We start from the raw sequence: 20,346 nt of genomic DNA, 5'->3' as shown, positions 1-20,346 counted from the left end.
TTGAGAGTCAATTTTGCTGCTTTACATCATATATATTATAGAAAGCAAACCCAACTGTTAAAGCTAATAGTCTTTGTATGAAGCCTAGAGTGGACTTCCATGTTGAGGATACTGACAGCAGGTTGCCTCACTCCTATCCCGTTTGCATTCAGCTGCTAAAGCAGCCATGGGGCAGCTGAAACAGAGCATTGTCTCTACCATCCTAATGCAACTTCGGTAATTTGTAAATCTGTATTGCCACCTAGGGGCACCAAACTGTTTAATGCTCTCAAAAGTTTAATATGTTCATTAACACTTTGTATTTTACAGGACTTCATAAAGATTTTGATCAGTGGGACTGCTTGATTGAAGGAGATGATGAGAATCTTATCCCGGGGACCAACATTAATACAACCAATCAACACATCGTGTTACAGAGCTCTTCAGGAACACAGAATTAGAATTAGGATTAAAACAGTTTTAAAAGTCTTGCTTCAAAACTGCCTAAAATTATGTGTGTGTGTGTGTGTGTCTGTGTGTGAGAGAGAAAGAGAGAGAGAAAGAGAGAGATTTTTAATGTATTTTCCCAAAGGACTCATATTTTAAAATATAGGGTATACTGTAATCGTGATTGAAGCTTGGACTAAGAATTTTTTCCCTTTAGATGTAAAGAAAGAATACAGCATACAACGTTCATATCAGCCTAAATTTTAATTTTACAAAGATGTTTCCTTTCTAGTGTCGAAGATAAAACATGCTTTTACATTACTTTGACAGACAAGTAGATTAAAACAGGCAAAATGCCAGTGAAAACCTGTTGCAATGATACAAGACCCTCTAAACATACAGTAAAAACAGAATTTCTTGCTTTTTATTATCTACTATGGGTGGTAGAGTTTAATTTTAGCAACACGATATTCTAGGTAGAATTTGGCAGCACTTTTCTTTGACTTTTGGTCATGGTAAGAAAAATTAGAACAAGCAAAAGCCCATTGTTTCAGCACAGGATTGGTGGTACTACACAAATTCAAATGATGATTAAATGAGGAATGGAGAAGGGTTAAGAATATTAGAGATGAGGCAAAGGCAGTGGATTAGAGAAAATTGGTAATTTTTGGCATTTTCTTTAATTCTTTAAGGCATTCTACTTACTAAAGAAAGGTTCCATAGGTATTACAGCATATAGCAGGGATTCCAGTTAAAATACATTAGTTACTCACACAAAGGCTGTGAAGGATAATAAAACATTCAGAATTACATTTAGCTTCTTCATATTCCAATTAATTTTATGTTTTCAATTCTATATATAGTAGTAAAACAGAGTAACACAATTAAATGGAGGTAAAAATATACCTTAAGAATTTATACACTTATAAATATGGGAATCATGGAAAATGATTTTATTTCCCAAGGGATATAAAAATTTTTACCACTCATTTGGTATCCTAGTCCTATCTTAGTGGCGTCAGGTGCAAAGTCACTAATTCTGAGAAATTTTACCTCTGTAGCCATTCAGATTAAATTTTTTAAAATAGGGAGTTAAACTCAGCTTGAAACTGAAGGCTTCCTATAATCTGACCCTAACACATCTTCTCTGAGCTTTGCTCCTGACAATTCACATTATATTGTCTATACGAGTAAGCCAAACTTGTTTATTCATTATTCCAGGAGTAAATAATATACTCATCTACCTCAATTACTTTTAATGCAAACCTCTCTCCCTTCTACTTACTGAAATTATACCTGGTTTTTAAGGTTCATAATTCTATTTCCATTAGGCTTCAGAGTCTGATAATGCTTCACAGAGATACACCTTTACCCCAGTCTCATTTAGCAAACCTTTTTTCCCCATTCATTTTAGAAATAAACATTCCAACTGTATGGATGTGCCATTCAACACTTTTTTTTTTTTCTTACAATCTCTTTTGTTGGTGGTGCATGCTGATGCTGAAAGGAGAAAATAACTATTGAAAATATCTAATAAGTTAAGGTTAAAAAGAAATAACCTAACATAGTGCACACCGAGTATTTTTCAGGGAAAAGAAACAATTACCAAATGCCTACACCTTTTCAGGGACTTTATATAAATTATTTCTAATCTTAAAAAACACTGCAAGAAAGGTTTTATCATCACCACTTTACAGATGGAGAAGATCAAATCTCAAAATATTACATAATTTGCCTATGTCACATATCTGTTAAGCAGCATACAGCTAAGATCTGTTTCCAAAAGCTAAGATCTATACTTTGCAAAATCATGTTTAAAAAGTCATGGGCTTTAAAGTTAGGTAGGTCTGGGCTTGATCAAGCCTCTGAGACTCATTAGCTATCTGACCTTAGGCAAGTTATTTAACCTCTGTATGAAGCTTCAATTTTCTCACCTATAAAATATGGATAATATTGATATGCACTTCAAAGTTGATGATTAAAGTGAAAAAATGCATTTAAAGTACAAGCTAAGTGACTAATACATAAGAACTAACATTTAATATTACTATGCTTTCCCCAATCCTCCATTATAGAGGAGAGATGGAACCAAGTATATTTAAGAGTTCTATTTCCTTTTTAATAAACTGAGACCATCATATTAAGGATAAACTTTATTTAAGGATAAACTTTATTCAAATCTTGTATTAGAATACTTCCAAATTCAAACAGAATGTTAGTCAAATGTTTAGACAAACAGGCAAAGATTCAAAATCAAGACAAAAGTTCTGAAGGAGATCCTGCTAAAGAGCTATCCTAAGTAGAATCAAATAATGTACTTGTCATGAGGCTTTATTTTTCTATTTTAATGTAAACACTGTATTTGAAAGGTACCAAAATAGTTCTTTGAAATGTAATGTGTTAGTGAACTGTTTAGCAAAATAAATCCTTCCAACTAATTAGAAACATAAGACAATAAAGAGGAAAGATCCCAGATCCATATATACAACAGTATCACTATAAATACACTCCACTGTCAACCTGAGACCTATTTTGTTTTCCACCTATATAAAAGTTTTTGAAAATAACAACTTCCTGTGGTTACATGTTTTCAATTTTCTCAAATATTCTGTCGGTCTGGGTAAGATGCCACTTGTTCGAGGGCAGCTTCTGACTGATTGGCCACAGCTATAGATCCACAATTAAATCTCCATCACCTCCAAACCCCTTTTCTGAAACAAAAAGAGAAAAACTTCAAACTGAGAAAGAAACATACAAACAAAAAAATTTATTTCCACGGGTGTTACCGTGACAAATGTAATGTTCTCTAAAAGGGAGGGGGGACAGATGAGTATTCTAGTTACTACAGGGCATTATTTCCATAGAAATAATGTTTTATTTTATTATTAATATTTTGGTTCTCACACTGTACCATCAAATCAAGTTTCTCTTAAAAATTATGAAATTGGCATACTTTATATTTTGCTAGAATGGTGTGAACAAGGCTGATAATCAATTAGTTCTTTGTCCTTTTTGATTAATATATATTTTTCACATGATATTAAAGCTATCATGAGCTGATTTTATTCTCAACGTGCCTCATTTCTAAGAACATTGCATTATTTATGAACAAGAATGTGCAATACCAAGAACCAACCAATAATTTGAATCTTATATAAAGATTCAAAAATTCCAAGAGATTATTTAACAAAGATCATTTGAACATATGAGTTAATTAACAGATAAAATTCTTTAAAATGTGAATTTATCACATTCATAATTTAACTTTCAAGATCAATTAACAAATTTCCTATATTTCAAGAAATCCTCATTTTGGTTATTTATTCCCATAAGTATATTCAAACTTTTTTTACCTAAAGTGGTTTTTCTTCCCTGCTACCTATGTCCAGAGAAATTGATAAACCATTTTTGTTTGAGGGATTCAGCATAACAGTATTTTTAAGAGATTGTAATTCTGGGTGATAAAAGTATTTTGTTTTAAAAACACAAGTTACCTTTAATTGTGGTATCACCTGATGACATGAAGTAAAGATCTTTCCCTACTCTTTCGGATACAGCCTAACAAAAGGAATCTTTGAATTGCTATTGATTCTTTATCATGAGCACAAAATAATTCAAATCAGAAATAGAACCACAGATAAGCCAGAAAAGATGTAAACAACAAAATGTATTTTTATCAAAATTATGACAATCTGATTTTATAATGAGGATCACGTGAAGTACATTTTCTATTCTTCAAATACTCATTTCTCTAGAACATACCCCTGGAGCACTCTACATGGGGCGTAAAGTACCCTTTTCCAATGTTTAGCTCCCAAACCCCCAACAACTCTGGTAATTGGTGAAGGGGGGAGGCACATCATTGTTCAAGGGGCTGTTATTCAAACACAGTATCCATGTAGAGCCACAGATGCTTTATTAAAGACAATGAAAAGGGAAATATTTCTCCTATATTCCTTTTAACAACCAACAGCAACATGTGCATGCATTATGTGATACAGAAACTAATTAAGAAGATACTCTTATGGTAAAATAAAATAACTCAGATGAGAAACCATTTTTTAAAAATGTAATTAGATTCCTAGATCATAGTGACTTGATGTATCATAAAAAAAGTCATGCATAATACAATATTCACTTTGTAAGGAAAGTTAACTCATTTGTAGACAGGTATCCAGATTTAAGAGCTTCCTCAAATTTGAGGGAAGGATATTTAAATCTCATTAGTAACCAAATCAAAAAATTTTAGAGCCTTACTCATAAGTAATTTCTATATGTCACCTAACTGGCTTAGTCAAAGCCAGAGGTAGTTATCTATTTACTTATCTAGATACATAATTTTATGTTTACTTTTAATAGTCCTAAATAGTTCTTTTCTATGTGGCAGGCATAGAGAACTTTATCCAACTGAATCTTGTATGTACATATGTATGCATTTGGCTCTGGATTCTTCATAATTAATGGATGGAGACAACCTGAATGTAAAAAGTTTTAGTAAATACTGACGCAAAAAGTGTAGTAGGCTGTTATTTCTGACCTAAGCAAAAAAGTAATTAACATAATGTAAAGAGAGATGTTCAATGATTTTTAATAGTAAAAATTTCAAATGACCTAAATATCCAACACTACAGAAAATATTTACTACATTATGGTTCACTAGTGTCATGCAGCATTATTCAGCTATTAAATATTGTTTATGGCTTTCTGAGTGCAGCCAAGATGGAATAAGCTGACTATAACCTCTCTATCACTGATTACAATGAAAAATTCTAGACAGAATATAAAAAGCAACTACTCAAAGATTCAAAAGTGAACAGGAATAGGTAGATTAAGAATTAAAGTAAAAACGTGAATAATGACTCATAACAAGAGTGAGTTTCACAGGCCTTTTCTTTTTTTTACTTCTTTGTCTCCTGATTTTGTTCTGAGGGTGGGCCAAATCAAAACTGCCCAGCTAGGGTAGACAGTAAAATTCTGAGAGACATTTCTTATTTATAGTCAGTGGACTAGGGATAAAGGAACCCTGAATGCTAGAGAGTAAGAAATAGGTAGGAAATCTCTTTGCTGTATTGTGGTGTTATGTTTTTTTTCTGTTTTTCTTCTGGCCCTGCCCTGAGGGTGGCTACTCCAGTTACTGCCTGGTGACAGCTATGGCAACATAGGCACCTACAAATGTAAGAGATGACCCATCTCTCTAGCCAGTGGAACCAGGAAAAGAGCTTTCTGTTGTCTGAAGAGTAGTTAATAGGAGATTGTTTTTGTTATCTCTTTATCTGCTTCTTATGCGCAATCAAACAGAACTGTGTGGTGGAACAGAGGTTGAGAGAAAAATACTGTCTGGCTAGGGGATGAGAAAAAGGGGCCATTGGAGGCTGGATAAAAGAGGATCCTGGGAGCCAGAAAATGTGGAGAACATCTCAGAGAGGAAAAGAGTTGAAAATGTTTAACTCCTAATGCTACACGTGAACTGTAAGTCTCAGGATTGCCCCTGAGCTATGCACGTGCAGAACAGAGCCAAATAAGCACAGCAAAGTCTCTGACACCTAACTACTATATAAACCACTGACCAAAGTCCATGACTACCCTGGGTGGCTTATGTACTGGGAGGATCTGAACAGCAAAGGCTTTGAAAACTAAACGGACAGGAGAATCACCAACTATAGAAGGAGAAACAGAACATGTGGTATGAATTGAAACCAGCTGATCATCTGCTATAACAAAAACTTCAACATTCTCCAGATTTTAACAGGACCCAAAGTCTTAAAACATAATATGCAAAATGTTCAGGATATAATCCAAAATTACTCAACATACAAAGAACCAAGAAAAGCTGACCATTTCTCTAGAGAAAAGAAAATCAACAGCTACAAACCCCAAGAGGACCAGATATTAAAACTATCAGACAAAGATTATGAAGTGAGAAGTTCAAGAAGTTCAACCAACCCCAAACAGGATAAATTCAAATGCCCAGACACATCATAATGTCATGGCAAATTGCCCACCATATCGTCTTAAATGAAGAAAATCAAAATATAAAACTACACATAGGATGAAATCAATTGTGTCTAAACTATGTAGATGCAATACTTACATTACATATAAACAGAAAAATTATAAAAGAAAACCAAACTGGTCAACCTACTTGTCTCTGGATGGGTATATTACAGGTGATTGTTACTTTCTCGTTTTTAATATTGCCATATTTCCCAGGTTTTCTGCATCTAATATATATTTTATAAGAGTCATGAACACCAAAACATTTTCTAATCAAGGAGTAAAACATTAATAACTAGTTTTCTCAGAGAATACTTGGCATAAGGACCAAAATCATCCATTTTGTTATTGCTGCTTTTAACTATTGTCACAGGATTTTTCTCCCATTTTTCCAAACGCAAGGGCTTTGGAAATAGTTTGTTAAATCACCTTTCAAAATGAAGAACAATGCTCTCGCTAATTACTACTCATACAATTCCATACCTCAGGTGGACGCTTATCCGATTTGGGTATGCCATTCCAGACATTCTCAGGGTTCACTATCTCCTCCATACCATTTGAAAGGTTCAAAACCTACAGGAAAAAACAAGTTTTTTTTTTTTTTTAAGTGTCCAATTCAAAAAAATAACTGATTTATGTACCAGAGCAATTATTTTAAAAATAAAATACTATTATTATTATTATTTTGAGATAGGGTCTTGCTCTATTGCCCAGGCTGGAGGGCAGTGGCAGGATCACAGCTCACTGTTGCCTCGACCTCCTGGGCTCAAGGCAATCTGCCCACCTCAGCCTCCCAAATAACTGGGACTACAGGCGCACACCACCATGCCCAGCTAATTTTTTGTATTTTGGGTAGAGACAGGGTTTCACTATGCTGCCCAGTCTGGTCTCAAAATCCTTGGCTCAAGCAATCTACCTGCTTTGGCCTCCCAAAATGCTGGGATTACAGGCATGAGCCACTGCACCTGGCCCTAAAATGAAATACTTTAAAAAACAATGAAAATGTATTTATTGAACTTCAACCTTATGTTTCAAACTCCATGCTACTTCAGTTTCCCAAACATATACAGAATATCTATGACTGGTGATCAAAGATGGATAAAATTTCAACATCAAATAGTTCAAAATCTAGCGGAGGAAAGACCTCTAAGCAGATAATTACAATACACCATGGAAGTACAGACTTCAGCAGTAAGAGGTATAGGAATGTAATACAGAAATAAGGCCTTTTTGGGACGGGGGGAAGGTTGAGGACAAGGATAAATTTAGAAAACAACGTCAGTGATTGGCTCCCTGGTAGAGGCAATGGGTAAGTAAATTGGAATTAACCAGTTTGGTAACAGGATGGAATATAGGTAAAATAGAACTGAATTATTAAATATATCGAAACAGCAAGCAGATTGTATATGTAAGAGAAGTCAAGAAGTTTGATGTCCATCTAATATAAAGTACAAAATATAAAGAATTATGGCCAAAGAGAGTACATAAACACTTAACCCTAAAGGATTTCCTATGCCATGTTAATGAGCTTGACTTTTATGTTCCAGGTCAGGGGCTCTCCAATTTTAATGGAATATTAATACACATTCTGGAATCCTAACCCCAGAAATTCTGAATTAGCAGGCCAGGCCAAGGCCTAGGAATCTATAATACAATTAAAAAAATACACCAGGTAATTCTCAAACAGGTGGTTTTCAAATCACGGGAGAAACACAATCAACTGGAAGTCCCTAATAAGTTTCACACAATAATGATGTAAAGAAATTTGCATTTTGCAAACTTCACCCTGACACTGTGGACCATCAATTTAAAGAAGACTAGAAGCAGCAAACAAAATAGAAGGTTATTAGAGGAATGTAGCTGTGAAATAACTCAACTAAGGTAGTGGCACTAGATATAAAAAATTCCAACTAAGAGGTAAGATGTGTAAAGTGTGGAACTAGGTGACTAACAGAATTTAGAAAGAGTAAGAGAGATAGATGATACAGCCTAGGATGATTTCTTGCTATGATTCTTATATATGGAGATTTAAAATATTTGTGAATTACATCAAATTATCAGGGGGAACAAGCAGGTAAACATTTGTTCAATCGCATTCTCTAGTCTAACAGAGTCTGGTAAAATTTCCTTAATAGTCTGCAAATACATTTGGAGATAAAGAACTTAAACGTCACTTACCCTTGTTCCTTCTTCAGCTGTTTCTAAAATCTCACATTTAGACCATGTGTTTCTTAGACTTGACCACACAACACATTTAGATCCAACAGTAAAGGCTTTCAGAGTGTAGGTGTTCTGTGGTTGAGCTGCCAAATTGAATTAAGACTCAATGCATATCTCTTAATTCCTTAATGTAACATACACAAGCAAAGCATTTTCCTAATGTACATTATTTCTATATCATCAATATCATGTAATTAGTACATTGGTATGACCGTCTCCCTCAATTTTGTTTAAAATTCTTCTAGCGCCCCTCCCCCATATAATCTCTTACTGCTTTTCTAAACCAACAAACCAAACAAAAAAATCACCATCATAAGGATGTGAATCTGATTTCTAACATTGAAAATCGCTAATAAAATATGGTACTATTAAGACAAGTGTCTTTTATACTTACAACAGCCATTTCTATAACAAAGCAGCGTGTTACAAATGAGCAGACATTCTTATCACAGAGTTAATACTTACTATTATTAAATGTGACAATGAGGAATAAATATCTAATGCAAGGGAAATACTTAAATAACTTATGTGTACCCACAGGATGGCATACCATGCAATTAAAATATTTTGAAAGCATTTTTAAGGGACTAAAATGCAGGATTCAATACTGTATGATAGTATGATCTAAATTGTTTTTAAAACTATGCAGTAGACATACACAAAGATGGTAAAAGACAACAAAAAGAAAATACATCATGGTGTTAATATTGATCACTTTTTGTTGATTTTCATTCTCACTATTTCATTATTTTTCTTATTTTTACAATGGTTCAAATTTCATAATACAAAAATTGACATTTAAAAAGTATAGCATTGATTATAAAAAGCTAAAAGTTACCCATTTAAAATTTCTTTTTAAGTAGCAAAGAAAACAGCAGTAAAAATAATTTATAAAAATGTTAATATAATAAATGTTCTCCAAGATTTACTCATGACAAATTTTTTAATATAGGCTACCTAAATCTATTTTTTTTTTTTTTGTTTACGGGTTTCTAATGAATTGCAAGATCAATGCATGATACAGTTAAGTCTAAAAGACCCTGTTAAAATAATCCTTACTGTAAATTTATGCCTACCGTAGTACTTGGCAAGGGAATACCATGTTTTATAAAACTTATCAACACTTGCCCTCTTGATTATAAATGTGATTACATTTTAAATGTGATTACCTTTTGGAGACTCATAGATTTTAAGCATTCAATTTTTAAACATAAAACTAATTATTTCAGCATTTCTTCCAGCATATAAAATTTTGCACTGATTTCACAATATATTTTCCCCAAGTTTAAAATGCCCTTCATAAAATCCAATCTGATTCACTTCCCAGGTTTTTAATCTTTCTTACAAAAAATTATTTTTTAGAAATCCATGTAAGAATTATTCTCTTTTCTTTAAAACAAACAACTTTGGAAAGTCACTATGTTTAAAAGTAAAAGGACACTTTGGGAGGCTGAGGCAGGAGGATTGCTTGAGCCCAGGAGTTTGAGACCAGCCTGGATAACACGACGAAACCGTCTCTACAAAAAATACAAAAATTAGCTGGGCGTGGTGGCACACGCCTGTAGTCCCAGCTACTCGGGAGGCTGGGCTGGGGTGGGAAGACCACTTGAGTCCGGGAGGCAGAGGCTGCTGTGAGCCAAGATCACACCACTGCACTTCAGCCTAGATGACAGAGCAAGACCTCACCTCAAACAAATAAACAAACAAAATTTAAAAAGTAAATGGGAAAAAAAATTCACATACCTGAGACATGATCTGGTAAACCATTATTGTGCTTGCTTCCATCACTGCTTTCTTCCTCAGGGAACAAAGGCATCAATGCTGAAATGTCATCCCTGTTTTTATACTCTATAAATTCTTCTTCATATATATTCATTTCAATCTGTGTTTTAGGATCACAATCTGCTCCATGTAGATGCAATGACATCCTGTGCTGGTCATCAAAAGATTCTACACAACTTGACTTTCTCACGTCCTCAGTACACATGCACTCTTGTGCTTTCTGACTAACTCCTAAAGACAAAGGATCCACCTTGTCATCTAAAGGCAGCTGGGCTGTAGGTAGCTCTAGTTCTGGTTGTTTCTCAGCTTCACAGGTGAGAGGAATCTGCCCTGTAAATAGCTCCAGGGCGCCTTTTGTGACACACTCTTGGGAGAGTGGCATACTTGGTGGCACCAGGCTTAGCTCCTCTTTTTCTTCATCCACCACCAGAGAATTCTGTAACTCAATAGATTCCAGCTCTAAGAATTCTTTTGATTCATCATCAGGAGAAAGTGGCACCTCAAGTGAATTCAGTTCTAGTATCTCCTTTGTTTCATCACCATGTGGTAGTAATGTGTTAAATCCTGTAATTAGGTATTTATCATCAAACTCTGCTTTGTCAACCAGATGACACTCTACTTCACCTTCCAGTTCCTCAGTATCAATTTTATCTTTGCAGGGGTTTTCAAAACCTTCACAAATGTTATCAGTTTTAGGGTCATGGAAGTTACTTGGTTTGGTTCCAATATTGTTTACATCTTTTTCAGTTCTTTCAGCAAGCTCATCTGCCTGTTCCATATATATTTTATTTTGGACAGCTTTATTACTTAATTTCTTAAGTCCTACATCAAGATTGCAGGACCCAAGAGCCTGCTTTATCTCCGAGTCCGTATTTTCATAGGGAAAAGCACTTTTAGTAATACCAATCTTAGAATATTTCTCCATTTTCTCATTAATACTTTTACCTTTGCTTTTCAAGTCGACAATTGCTAAAGGGATATCACAAACATCCCTTCTGATTTCTAATATTGTTATTTCCAACACATCTTCTGTTACTATTTCATAGAAATAGTCATTTCCCTCTTGAGAACATACTCCTTCTGAAATGTTAAATCCCGAGAGGCAACATGGAAAGGCTTGCATGGGAACCGACAAAAGTTCAGAAGGAATGGCCCAGAGTGCTTTTGGGTCCACACAGTCTTCAACGTTTCCAAAGTCCACAAGCCTGACAGATACAAGATAATCTTCACAAATATTAGTGATAAGTGCTCTATAATAATGTCCATCTTCTCTGTATCTTACTATACAAGGATCTCCAATATAAGGACATGGGATACAATTTCTCCTGTCTACTACCTGTTCTCCAGCAGTCTGTACTTCTACTTCTAAATACTGAAGTTTCTCTGTATCAGCAAACTGACACCAAAAGTACTCGGGTCCATCTATCACAGTGGCATAAGCTCTTACTATTTTTTTTTCTGGATTATACCAGTTAAGAAATACTGAAGTGTCAACGTCTGATTTGTTAGCAGAGTTTGAACCGGCACCTTTAATTACTTGGGTAGAAAGTTCTATTTGAGATTTTTCACTGACAGCATACCTGCTAATCATGTCATCTGCTATGATCCCATGTTCATCAGCAAGAATAACTTCCCATCTGTCTCGAAATGTTACAAATTCACATCTTATTGCAGTCTCGCTGGTCCGTTGGGAAAAGTAATGCATCATTTTCTTAGAGTTTTTATTGTCAGGAACCCCAAATCCCTGCAAGGAGCAATGAATGCACAACCCTGGCAATACTGCATTAACAAGGTCAAGCCTACCTATTTTGTTAGTATGAACCACAGAAACATTGCCATAATCTATAAACTGCACAGAGAGAAGGTCATTGGGTTGCTGCTCCTTGACCACAGCACGATACCATAAATTGTCTTCTGGGAAAACAGCACATATCACATCTCCTCTTTGCAAAGGTGGACCTGCATAATATTCGGGCACTGTTTTAACACTGTTTAATCTCTCTGAAAGACGACTAATTTCAGATTCATCTTCTATTAGTTGAACATAAAAATCTGAAAGGTCATTTATATGAGAAATATATACAGTTGTTTTAAATCCAGGCATTATAGTCTTCTGTGGGAACTCACAAAATTTCAGAGGTAAATCTTTGTCACATGAATCTCCTATTTTTCTCTCTGAAAGAGTGGCTTCTACTCTTGCTGTTTTCAAGAGTGTCTCTGCACAAATTTCTTCTTTCTTTTCTGTTGTTAATGGAAACACTTGACTATTTTTATTTCCCACAGAGTCTTGATATTGAGTGACTAAGTTTGTTTTTGTTAAACTTTGTAAAAGTCTGAGTTCCTTGTATGATGAGTTGATCTTAGGTTTATATGACTGTTCCGAAATTTCTTTATTATGTAACTTGTTCCCTACTGATTTACTTAAATACTCTGTACATGGCAACTTCATATTCTCATTTTTTTCTGCAAGATTTTCAGTTGTAGAAGGGAGCACTTCACTTTCTTTTTTTCTTATTCTATCTTTGTAACTAAGTAGCCCCAACTTCTTATTAATACTAGCACTAACTTGAATATTATCACCATATAGTTCTATAATCAGTGTTCCATCTGGATCTTTTGCTACAACTAAAGCCTTCAGTGACTTATCTAAAATAGTCTCCTGAAACCACAACACCACTTCTTCTGGTATATGATCAGGAATATCAGATAATGAACATTTGACAGCTTGCATGGGCAAAAGTAAGACATCATATGCATCACTAGGTATTGGAAGCAGATCATCACTTGTTACTACATAAATATTCCCAAAATCAACAAAGAAGACTTTCTTTGGCTCTTTTTCTATTACTATGCCCCTATACCAGTTTCCATCAGTATATTTGGCAAGGCACAAGGTTCCAGGGTTCAAGGGAGATGTTTTTAAATTCAGCAAAACTTTACTTAATTGTGTAATACTACATGACAACTGTTCTAAAATACTTGCATTTCTTGCCAGCTGGCAATAAAATGTCCAAGGGTCATCAATATGCGTTATATACACTAATTCTTCACTTCCAATTTTCATATCATGCGTAGAATAGAAGTAGGAATGTAGCTGAACAGAGGACTCCAAAGGCTTCTGAAGTTTTACTGGTCTCGCAAGTCTCTTTTCTACCAAGAAATGGCATGCGCTTTGAAAGGGTGTTAGCAAATCCACAATGTTAAACAGTTCTTCATTATTAATTGAAGCCAGAGCAAATACTGTACATTTTAATTCTAGATTTTTTTGCCACGCATTATCTACAAATTCATTGAAAGCTTGTATCGCCTTTACATCCCAAACAAAGGGATTTTGACCATTTGGTTGAATTAAATTATAAAGGCTGCACCTAAAAGCCTGAGCCTTAACCTTGAGAAATTCTTCACTAATTGAATAAATATTCTTCACAGATACCATTTCTCTGTCTCCATAATCTACAAATATTACATTGACATGCTCCACAGATTGTATCCCACTAATGAGCGCTCTGGACCATTGTCTGTTTACCGTTCGCTTAGCCAAACAAGCAGGGGTGTTTCCCTGGTGAGGAGCAGCTATATTTTTGCAATAGTACTGAATATCAGACATTAGAGTTTTAAGTCCTTGTATATTCCTGGTCAGCTGACACCAGAAATAGCCAGGGTTTTCAACATAAGACACTCTGACTTCTACTGTACTTCCAACTTCCAGCTCTCCTTTACAAGAGGAGCCTGGCTTAATTTCCAAGAAATTCTGTATAAGAGGAAAATAAACAGATGCTCTTTTCACTTTTTCCTGCACAACTGGTTCAGCTGAACCATTTGTCACAACTGTTGTGTCACTCAAAGCTTTTGAAACAGATGTGGTTTTATTCTCTCTCTTGGCTTTCTGCTCTCCTTCTCCAGTTTTGGCAAAAGGTATTTTGTTATTCTCCATAGTAAAATGATTTGAAACATGCCCTGGGGAGTGGGCATTTACCGGGATATTTTCCTTTGTTTCAAATTCCTGATACTTGGCATATCCAGCTTGGGCAATTACCTTACTAATGTTTTCTTCCCCTGTTCTTGATTCATCAAGAATCTCAATAACATATTGATGATCCTGTTTATCAAGAATATGGATGACTAATTCTTTGTGGAGCACAGTCTTTTCAAAAAAGGAAACTGCCTCCTGGCTCCAAGTTTTTCCCAAAGGCCAAATATCAGCTAGGGTGCACTTCAGAGCCAATATTGGCAGCTGCCTAAACTGAGGAAGCAGCATCCTTACGTCATACCAGTCCACATTTTCCGAATTGCCTCGGTCAACTAAGAATACATCCACACTCTTGTCATCCAACTTGGTGACTATGGCCCTATAATAACCATTTTCTTTCCACTTGACACAGCAAAGGTCATCAGGTTCAGGTTTCAAAACTACACCATCCAGCTTACTGGCAGAGGAATAGAAACCGCACATTCTCCTCATCAGCTTACCGAAGGTGACATTGTGTTTCCTCAACCTAATCCAAAACTCAGAAGGATTTTTAACAAACTCTACCTGTGCATCGTAGAAGGCATTCATCTTTAACCTGATAGATCTTAAGGCTGGGAGTGAAATCTCTTCATCTACTTCTTCAGCAGGAGACTGAGACTGAGGAGATGTTTCTGGTTCCTCTTCCTCTGTTCCCTGGCTCTGAAGGACTCGGTCAGCCAAGCAATACGACTGTACTCCAAACACACGGTTCAGATTAATCCCATCTTCTCCATACAGGGTGACATAATATACATGCTCAAAGGAGCAATAAAATTCAATCTTTGCATTCACTGCCTTGCCCAGTATCAGCGCCTTCAGGTCACCAACCTGTGACCGAGACCAGCCTCTCCCACCATCCCAGAGTCCATACAAAGCGCAAGGGTAGGTCACCACTGGCATTCGAAAATATTCAGGCAACAGGTACCGAAGGCTACTGCAACTCACTAACTCCTTCCTTCCATAGTCCACGTGAAGCACCTGGGCACAGCGCTGGGGCCGAAAAGTCTCAAGCAAGAGTGCTCTGTACCAATGTCCATTCAGGCCACAGGATGCACACGGAGAGCCTGGCTTGTCTGGGCTCTCCTCCCTCTCCTCCCAGGTGGCGCTGGTACAGTTCTCATCCCCTGTCCCTGTGGAACCCCGGTATACCTGGGCCATACTCTCAGAGAGGCGGTGGATCTCCTGCGAGAGGCTGCGGAGCTGGCAGTGAATGCGGTGGGGATGGCACACTTGGGTTACGACCACGGGCTCCGTCACGCCCAGCTGCAGCTGGGGATAGAAGTAATCCAGACCAGGCTGCTTTTGCTTGAGCGGGACTCGCGAGAGAACCGGGACCCCAGAGCCCACGCTAGCAGTGGCCGCTGTGAGATAGCGCTCCAGCAACGAACGGAAGAGGCTGTCGGGCACCCGCCGGGCCAGGCCCAGCTCCCGCATCTGTTGGAACACATCGGGCACCTCCAGGAGGACCAGGCGATGGAGCAGCAGCACGTCCAGGACGCACCCGTGCACCTCCTTGCCCTGAAGGTTGCTAAGGAAGTCCACGGCGTCGGCGGGCCAGTGCTGCGGCTCGCCCGCGCCCGCGCCGCAGCCTGCCGGCACCAGGCCTGCCAGCACGCAGCCCAGCACTTCCGAGGGCAAGTTGAAGAACTCTCTGCGCCCGGGCGCCAGCGAGCCTGCGCCGGCAGTGATGGTGCGGCCCTCGTCCAGCAGGAAGACACGGCTCTCCTGTGCCTGCCGGCTGACCACGCGGCAGCGGTGCCACAGAAGCCCCACCTGCACCAGGCACAGCTCGCCGGGCGAGGCCGAGGCGCTGCCCAGCGCCCACTGGCCGCGCGTGGCCGCCGCTTCCTGGATTTCCCGGCTCAGCCGCAGGTACTCGCCCCGCCGCTCGCCCACCAGCCCCCACAGCTGCACCGGGATCACATCGGGATGCACGTCCACGAAGGACACTCGCAGGGCCAGCGAGGCCCCTGGCGCCGGCATTCCGGGCGTCGAGCACATCTTGACTGCGCGGTGCGGCCCCCACTTCCGGAAATTCAGGGCCGCGCGTCAGGGCCTTGAAATCCTCCGCGCCGCCAGAAGGCGAGTCCCAGCCAAACTAGGTTCAAAGGACCCCGGGGAGGGGAAGGACGCCGGAGAGGCGTTTCCTCGGCAACCCCCGCTCCGGGACTCACGCAGCGGACTGGTAAGACCCGGTAGCCCCACCAACCGCCCGAGGTCGCGCCTACGGGCACGCATTTACTGCGCTCTGCGCCGCCACTTCCGGCCGCGGGGAGTGGGCGGGGCCAGTCGAGGCCTGGGGTTGACCTAACGCCTAAGGGCCTAAGAACTTTTTGGGACGTTCAGGAGACCCGGAAGTGGGAGGTTTTGGACACAACTTGCATCTCCTCAGAGCGCCTTTAACTCTGGAGGCCTCCGTGTGAGGGCCTGGCTCAGGGCTGCGGTGAGGACGGAACAGAGAGGGATTTCCTTTTCGTCCTCCCAACTACCAGGGATTGAGCACTGGGGGCCAGGCACGCTACTAGCCAGTGGCGTTCCCGACGAGAATCGGGAACGAGAAACACAGGAGACAATGGCACATTTCTAGGCGTTAAGGCCAGAACTCTCGGAGGGCCCCGGGCGCTGCCGCGGTGCTCCTGCTGGCTCATTGTGTCTGTGGACAGCCAGGTGCTCAGCCTCTATTCTTTAACCCTGTTTCATCATCTGAATTGATAGAGTTGATATGAGGTTAAAATAACGTATGAAAGTATATAGCGACTGGTACATATTTCCCTTCCCACACTTAGCTGATACGGGTTCCTTTGTTGCTTTGCTGGCTAACTCTGGCATCCCAATTTTGAAGGCATTTTCATTTACTCACAGAGCTAGCACAGAACTGGATTCATAAAAGGAGGCCAAGAGATATGGAATCAACATTCCTTCAAGCCCCTGCTGTATCTACTAAAATCTTAACAGGATAACCCTTTGAGGCCTCTGTTTGTTAAATGTCCAAACCTACATTTGGAATGGAAAAGTGCAGGTAAATTATGGGAAGTTTCCAGGATATGTCTACATTAGATTTTTGTTCATTTGCAAAGTTAGACACATCCCTGGAAGCTTCTTATAGTTTGCCTGCACTTTTCCTTCTACTCCATGTTTCGAAATGTTATTAAATACAAATACAATAAGGCAGTGCTTAAAATGACCCTTGCCTAACTGTAAATCTCAGTATCTTCCATCTGTCCAGATTAGAGGCACCATGTGCTTCCACATCACCCTATGCTTACTTTTTCATGGCACTTTTAACATTGTGTGGCAACTGTCTGATCTCTTATCATCCCGCCAGCCAACAGGTTCCGTTTGGCAAGTACCGTTTGTTGGATTCTTGGAATCTAGCTTGGAGTGAAGGCAATTAATATTTGCTAAATGAATATGAATGAATGAATGAATGAATCCAATTTCTCTAAAAGCTTTGGCTTTTTCCTGAAGAACTCATCCTTGAAAACTCAGTTTTCCCATTTTTTTTCTAATTGTTTCATATTCATTATGGAAGAAAAACATTTTATTTAAAAACATCTAGCAAAACCTAGCTCAAATGTCTTTTCCTCATGACCCTACTATTCACCCTGGCAGAACCGGTTATTCCTTTTTCTTTTTTTTTTTTAAACACACTTCTATATTATCTATTGTATTTTGTAGCTCTCTATCTACCACAGTAGGAACATCTTAAAAGCAGGAACACTTCTCATTTATTTTTATGTTCTCGCTGCTTAGCCAGTGCTGGACTGTTAGCATCCAGTAAATTTTAACAAAAGGGTAAGCAATCTAACACTATGCCCTTTACAGTGGAAAGAAGGAGTTCATTATAAAATGGTCTTATGATCACTTGAAATTGTTTTATCATTACATGGAATAATGGAGACTTTAATCCATCGTCTATTTCAGGTTCATGTTGTATAACCAAACTCCTTTGTAGACCACAGGGTTGTAGATACTATGACTTACTTTTTCTATTTCATTTGTCCTCCAACCTCCTTTCATGGCTCATGGCCTTAATCCTAGGATGTCTGGGTGTATCACGTGGCCGTTGATCCGAATCCCTTACCCCCATCCACCCAGATGTTTCCAATGACCCACTTTTTCTGTATCTGGAGCAGTTAGTGTTAGTTTGTTCTGTCTTGCTCTGCTGTTGGACAAGGACTTGGGTTAGTTTTGAAAATCAGGTCATTGCACTGTGAGGATGAAGATCCCCTCATATATCTCCCATACTATATTAAGCAAAATATCTTGAGTTTTATAATAAATAAACTTTCCTCCCATTAGTCTTGAGAGGCCCTTGGTTTCGGAAAGGAAAGGAGAGGGGATATTCTTTTATTATTATTATTATACTTTAAGTTCTGGGACATATGTGCTGAACATGCAGGTTTGTTATATAGGTATACACATGCCATGATGGTTTGCTGCACCCATGAACCTGTCATCTACGTTAGGTATTTCTCCTAATGCTATCCCTCCCCTATCCTTCTACCCGTTGACAGGCCCCGGTATGTGAAGTTTGGGAGAGGGGATATTCTTATCCTAATATAAATATGTAAAGGATAAAGGGGGAAAGGATAAGGCCAGGGATGAAATATGTATGACAGGTGTTTGAATACTAATATTGTGAGCCACTTCAATATTTTTTATGGAAAAGATGCAGGAAAATTGGGCTAAGTAAATCATATTTATTTTGTGCTACCTTAGACCTCTGTATATAGAGAACTCTAAGTAGAAATGCAGTATACTTTACAGTCTATAGTTTCTATACTACTAGTTGGCCTTGTTTAAAGTTGCTTAGAAAAATTAACATTCACTGGATATTTTTAGAAAACAATTCAAGTAAGAAATACCCTGTTAGGAGAATGAAAAAGACAAGCTATAGACAGGGAGAAAATATTTGCAAACCACATGTCTGACATAGGACTTGTATCTATAATAGATAAACGACTCTCAAAACTCAATAGTAAAAAAAAATAAATTTGGCAAAAGATATGAAGTAGCATTTCGCAGAGGAGGATGTACAGATGACAAAGAAGAATATGAAAATATATTCAATGTCATTAGTTATTAGACAAAAGAAAAAACCCACAATGTTATATCATTACATTCCATGATAATGACTAAGCTAAAAAATTGTGATAACACCAGTACTGGCAAGAATGTGAATAAACTGCATCACTTATGTTGCTGGTAAGAATGTAAAATGGTACAGCCACATTTTAAAAACTATGTACTTGCCATATGACTAAGAAATTGCATTTAGGCATTTATCCCAAATAAATGAAAACATGTTCATGCAAAAACCTGTACATGAATGTTAATAGCAACTATATTCCTAATAACCCTAAACTGAAAACAACCTAAATGCCTTTTGATGGGTAAATGGTTCAACAAACTGTGGTATATCAATACCAAAGGGTCCTACACAGCAGTAACAAGGAAAATGAATTATTGATGTGAGCAACAACTTAGGAAGGTTCTCCATAGAATTTTACTGAGTGAAAAAAATAGTAAAAGGTTACATACTGCATTGTTCTATTTACATAATATTCTTAGATTAACAAATTATAGAGATAGAGAAAAGATTAGCGGCTTCCAGGAGTTAGGGATGGGGAAAAAAGGGATGAAAGTGCCTATAAAGGGATAGCATTAGCCATGGGCTGATGAACTGTTCTGTATCTTGTGTGTAGTGATAGTTATCAAAGCTACACAAAGGTGATGAAATTGCATGGAATCACACACACACACACACACACACACACAGACACAGAAATGTGTGCTTGTAAATGAGTGACTTTGGAATCTGTGGATTGTACCAATGTCAGTTTGCTCCTGGTTTTGATTGTGTACAACAGTTATGGTACATCCCTGTACATTTTTTTGGAAACTTTATGAAA

At 38.1% G+C, this 20,346-nt stretch overlaps 3 protein-coding genes and 1 long non-coding RNA gene across 5 annotated transcripts in view; 2 read left to right on the top strand and 2 right to left on the bottom strand.

Moving 5' to 3' along the window:
• Window positions 1-675, top strand: part of PLA2G7 (phospholipase A2 group VII) — a 32,956-nt gene extending 32,281 nt beyond the window's left edge. Inside the window, exon 12 of one of the 2 annotated variants that reach the window (XM_009205318.4) lies at window positions 310-675. In XM_009205318.4, the coding sequence (XP_009203582.1) occupies window positions 310-440 (131 nt within the window). In that variant the 3' untranslated portion in view covers window positions 441-675. The remainder of the gene's footprint in view (window positions 1-309) is intronic. The other variant, XM_009205319.4, reaches the window with a different exon arrangement.
• SLC25A27 (solute carrier family 25 member 27) overlaps window positions 676-20,346 on the bottom strand; it is a 49,701-nt gene continuing 30,030 nt past the window's right edge. The window contains exons 10-12 of the mRNA XM_009205315.2: window positions 8,599-8,723; window positions 6,904-6,993; window positions 676-3,137 (exon numbers count right to left, since the gene is read on the bottom strand). The gene's annotated coding sequence lies outside the window, so the exon portion shown is untranslated. The remainder of the gene's footprint in view (window positions 3,138-6,903; window positions 6,994-8,598; window positions 8,724-20,346) is intronic.
• Window positions 2,567-20,287, bottom strand: TDRD6 (tudor domain containing 6). Its single transcript, XM_003897694.5, has 4 exons — window positions 10,384-20,287; window positions 8,599-8,723; window positions 6,904-6,993; window positions 2,567-3,137 (listed from the first exon to the last, which is right to left on the bottom strand). Exons 1-4 carry the CDS (start codon window positions 16,430-16,432, stop codon window positions 3,108-3,110), a joined length of 6,294 nt encoding a protein of 2,097 aa, XP_003897743.1. The 5' UTR covers window positions 16,433-20,287; the 3' UTR covers window positions 2,567-3,107.
• LOC116275286 overlaps window positions 17,013-20,346 on the top strand; it is a 16,837-nt gene continuing 13,503 nt past the window's right edge. The window contains exon 1 of the long non-coding RNA XR_004184288.1: window positions 17,013-17,098. This is a non-coding gene — a long non-coding RNA (uncharacterized LOC116275286). The remainder of the gene's footprint in view (window positions 17,099-20,346) is intronic.

This window comes from Papio anubis, chromosome 6 (assembly GCF_008728515.1).
Source record: "Papio anubis isolate 15944 chromosome 6, Panubis1.0, whole genome shotgun sequence".
Lineage (NCBI taxonomy): Eukaryota > Metazoa > Chordata > Mammalia > Primates > Cercopithecidae > Papio > Papio anubis.
The sequence above is the reverse complement of the archived record's forward strand: the minus strand, read 5'-3'. Positions and strand labels throughout refer to the sequence as shown.

What these genes read in the sequence shown, in the direction of transcription:
- TDRD6 (XM_003897694.5), bottom strand. Translation starts at nt 16,432, where the DNA reads ATGTGCTCGACGCCCGGAATGCCGGCGCCAGGGGCCTCGCTGGCCCTG. An exon ending in TTTACCAGATCATGTCTCAG is followed by an intron (nt 8,724 to 10,383) that starts GTATGTGAATTT and finishes TCAATTTGGCAG; the next exon opens with CTCAACCACAGAACACCTAC. An exon ending in CGGATAAGCGTCCACCTGAG is followed by an intron (nt 3,138 to 6,903) that starts GTATGGAATTGT and finishes TTTTTGTTTCAG; the next exon opens with AAAAGGGGTTTGGAGGTGAT.